Source organism: Etheostoma cragini, chromosome 9, assembly GCF_013103735.1.
Source record: "Etheostoma cragini isolate CJK2018 chromosome 9, CSU_Ecrag_1.0, whole genome shotgun sequence".
NCBI lineage: Eukaryota > Metazoa > Chordata > Actinopteri > Perciformes > Percidae > Etheostoma > Etheostoma cragini.
In genome coordinates this window covers 428,248-431,599 of record NC_048415.1, presented here as the reverse complement: position 1 = coordinate 431,599, position 3,352 = coordinate 428,248, and the positions used below count along the sequence as shown (strand labels likewise).

Below are 3,352 nucleotides of genomic sequence, written 5' to 3'. Positions count from 1 at the left end.
ACACACACACACACACACACACACACACACACACACACACACACACAGAGGACTCATATTGAGATGTTTTCTGCTTCTAGACACCAGCGTTGAGACATTCTCACCCAGAGTGACGGCGGGGACTTGGTTGTTGACAGGAAGTATGGTGACGTTGAGGTCGTACACAGGAAGCGTGCCGTGGAGGGGCACGGGCGGGGGCGGGGCATCGCCGTGACAACAGCCGTCCGCCCCCCCAGCCTCGCCGTCAGAGATGATGAGGGTGACGGTGTCGAACATCGGCTCGGCTCCGATCTCCCCCCCTGAAACAGAGACCAGCACCGGCAAGGGGTCTGATGAAGAGCTTCTGGAAAACGGGGGGGGGTCTCCCATGATGCTCTCTCACGCGGGGGCGGAGCAAGACGTTTTAAACAGGAAGTTCAGTCCAAATCTCCAAATCTGAGCCCGTCTACAGAAACCTGTTCACTCCCGATTTAGCCCCCTTGCTCTGATTTACTTTGGTTTTGGTTGCAGTTCCACCAGAGTTCCACTAGGGGGATCACAGTGCAAAATGAATGGGAGTCTATGGAGCTAGACGGCTAAATCAATGGGATCCAATGGAAAGTTGAATGAACCAGTACGTCTGTCCTTCTGATTTGTTACAGGTTGAGTGGTTGTTGTCCATAACATGCTATCATTCAGCTAACAAATGCTAATTGGTGTGTTGTCTTAGCCTCCCCTTTCAAAATGCAACATTGAAATTTATAGACGAAAGTTTATATCCTGAGAAAAGTGGATTTTGAGGGTATAGCTCCATAGACGTCCATTCATTCTGCACTGGTCTGTGAGCGCCCCCAGTGGAACTCTGGTGTAACTGCATGAGGCAAGTGGATTTTGAGGAGTATAGCTCCATAATATTACCTTTGAGGTGGATATGCAGTCTCACCTGTGTGGACGTAGTAGACGTGTCCCTGCAGCAGGTCCTGCTGGGAGAACTTGTCCACGGTGAGTCCAGCTCGCCGCAGCGCCCCCCTACCGGGACTCCGGGCCAGCATGTAGCTCAGTCTGGAGTCCTCGCTGTCCCGGTCTGTGGCCGACAGGTAGTCCACCGTCACCTGCACCTGCCCCCCCTCCGCGCAGATCAGCTCCCCCCGCAGGCCCCCGCCCAGCTGGGGGGGCTCGTCGTTCATCGGCAGGACCTGAGGACACCACATCAAGACTTTAACCCTCCTGGGGTCTTCGGGTCTAGTCTGACCCCTTTCCAAAAAGTTTCTATATCAGAAATTTGGGTTTCTTTCAAACAAATTGTCCTGTAAAGTAGCGTAGATGGTTCCCAACACGTTACATCAACAATCAGGTCTCTACTTTCACTGGATTTGGGTTTTTTGGTAAATTTAATAGCATTTCGAGAAAAAAAAATTGGTAAAAGAATTTTAAAAAGTGTACTAAAAGAAAGAAAAATGTCGATAAAAGTGACAAAAATGTGAAAAGGTGTTGAAAACCGTAACAAAAATTACCCAATGTAAAAAAAAAGCTTTAAAATTTTGGGGAAAACCCCAAAAAATTTCAAAAGGCTCCGAAAAGTCGATAAACGTTCGAAAGACACAAAAGGTTAAAAAAAGACGACCATAACAATTTAATTTAAATTCTGAAATTTGGGTTTCTTTCAAACAAATTGTCCCAAAAAGGGAAGTGGACGGTTCCCAGCAACGGTCCTCACACGTTACATTAATAATCAGGTCTCTACTTTCACTGGATTTGGGTTTTTGGGTTTTTGGGTAGATTTGGAGAAAAAACAATTGGTAAAAGAACTTTAAAAAAAAATGATAAATGTCAATAAAAGTGACTAAAAGGTGAAAAGATGTTGAGAAAAATCACAAAAATTACCAAATGTAAAAAAAAAAAAAGCTTTCAAAATTTGCAGAAAAAAACACGAAAATTTCTAAAAGCTCAGAAAAAGTCAACAAACTAAAAATAAAATGTCAATAATAGAGACTTAAAGGTGAAATTTGGTTGAAGTGATAATAATCAGTTCACCACTTTCAGTGTATTTGGGTGTTTTTTGTCAACTTTATAAGATTGGGAGAAATTGGTAAAAGAACTTTAAAAAAGTGCAAAAGAGAGAAAAAAATAAAATAAAGAGACAAAAAATGTGAAAAGATTTCGAGAAAAGTAACAAAAAATACCCAATTGTAAAAAAAACAAATTCTAAAATTTGGAGAAAACCCACGAAAATTTCAAAAGGCTCAGAAAAAGTCAAATAAATAAATTCTCAGTTCAATACTTTCATTTAATTTGGGAGATTTTCTTCAATTTTATAGCATTTGGAGAAGAAACAATTAATAAAAAACTTTAAAAAGTGTAAAAATGTCAAAATAAAGTGACAAAAATGTGAAAAGATGTCGAAAAACGTAACAAAAATTACCAAATGTAAAAATAAAAAGCTTTAAAAAATATGGGGAAAACCCACAAAAAATTCAAAAGGCTCCGAAAAAGGCGACAAACGTTCGAAAGACGACCATAAAAATGTCTTTTCAAATTCTGAAATTTGGGTTTCTTTCAAACTAATTGTCCCAAAAAGTAACGCTGACGGTTCCCAACAACGCTGCTCAAACGTTACATCAATAATCAGGTCTCTACTTTCACTGGATTTGGGAGATTTTTGTCAATGTCATTGAATTTGGAGAAAAAACTAAGTGGTAAAAGAATTTTTAAAGGTGTAATAAAGAGAGAAAAATGTCAAATGAAGTGATATAGTATGAAAAGATGTTGAAAAATTTTACAAAAATTACCAATAATAGTAATAATAATCTTTATACTGTCTTTATTTAGCTGAAAACTGCAGCTGAGAGTTCCAGTTTCGTTGTGGGAGTCGTCCCAGAAGGATCAATAAAGACAATAAGAGTCTACTAAATGTCCCTCTCACAGGACGGGGACGGACACGTCCTCCGGGGACGGACACTCGCCTGTATCGCCAGGACGACGTCGGCCGCGTTCAGGCCGTCCGTCACCTTCAGGTGGACGTCGTCCTCCGTCGTCTCCGAGTCGTCGTGGAGATACCTACGTCACCGGGAGCAGTTATGATGTCATAATTACATAAGGACCTGAGCATGTGTGTGTCGTTCAGGCCTGTGTGTGTGTGTGTGTGTGTATGTGCAGGTGTGTGTGTGTGTGTGTGTATGTATGTGCATGTGTGTGTATGTATGTGCAGGTGTGTGTGTGTGTGTATATGTATGTGTGTGTGTGTGTGTATATATATTTATATATATGTGTGTGTGTGTGTGTGTATATATATTTATATATATGTGTATGTGTGTGTGTGTATGTATGTGCATGTGTGTGTGTGTGTGTATGTGTATGTTTGTGTGTGTGTGTG

General features: G+C 41.3%; 1 protein-coding gene across 1 annotated transcript in view; it reads right to left on the bottom strand.

Moving 5' to 3' along the window:
• frem1b (Fras1 related extracellular matrix 1b) overlaps positions 1-3,352 on the bottom strand; it is a gene marked incomplete at its 3' end in the record, with an annotated part of 32,598 nt that overhangs the window by 16,913 nt on the left and 12,333 nt on the right. Inside the window, exons 15-17 of the mRNA XM_034882119.1 lie at positions 2,943-3,036; positions 923-1,175; positions 105-299 (exon numbers count right to left, since the gene is read on the bottom strand). Coding sequence (XP_034738010.1) covers positions 105-299; positions 923-1,175; positions 2,943-3,036 — 542 coding nt within the window. The remainder of the gene's footprint in view (positions 1-104; positions 300-922; positions 1,176-2,942; positions 3,037-3,352) is intronic.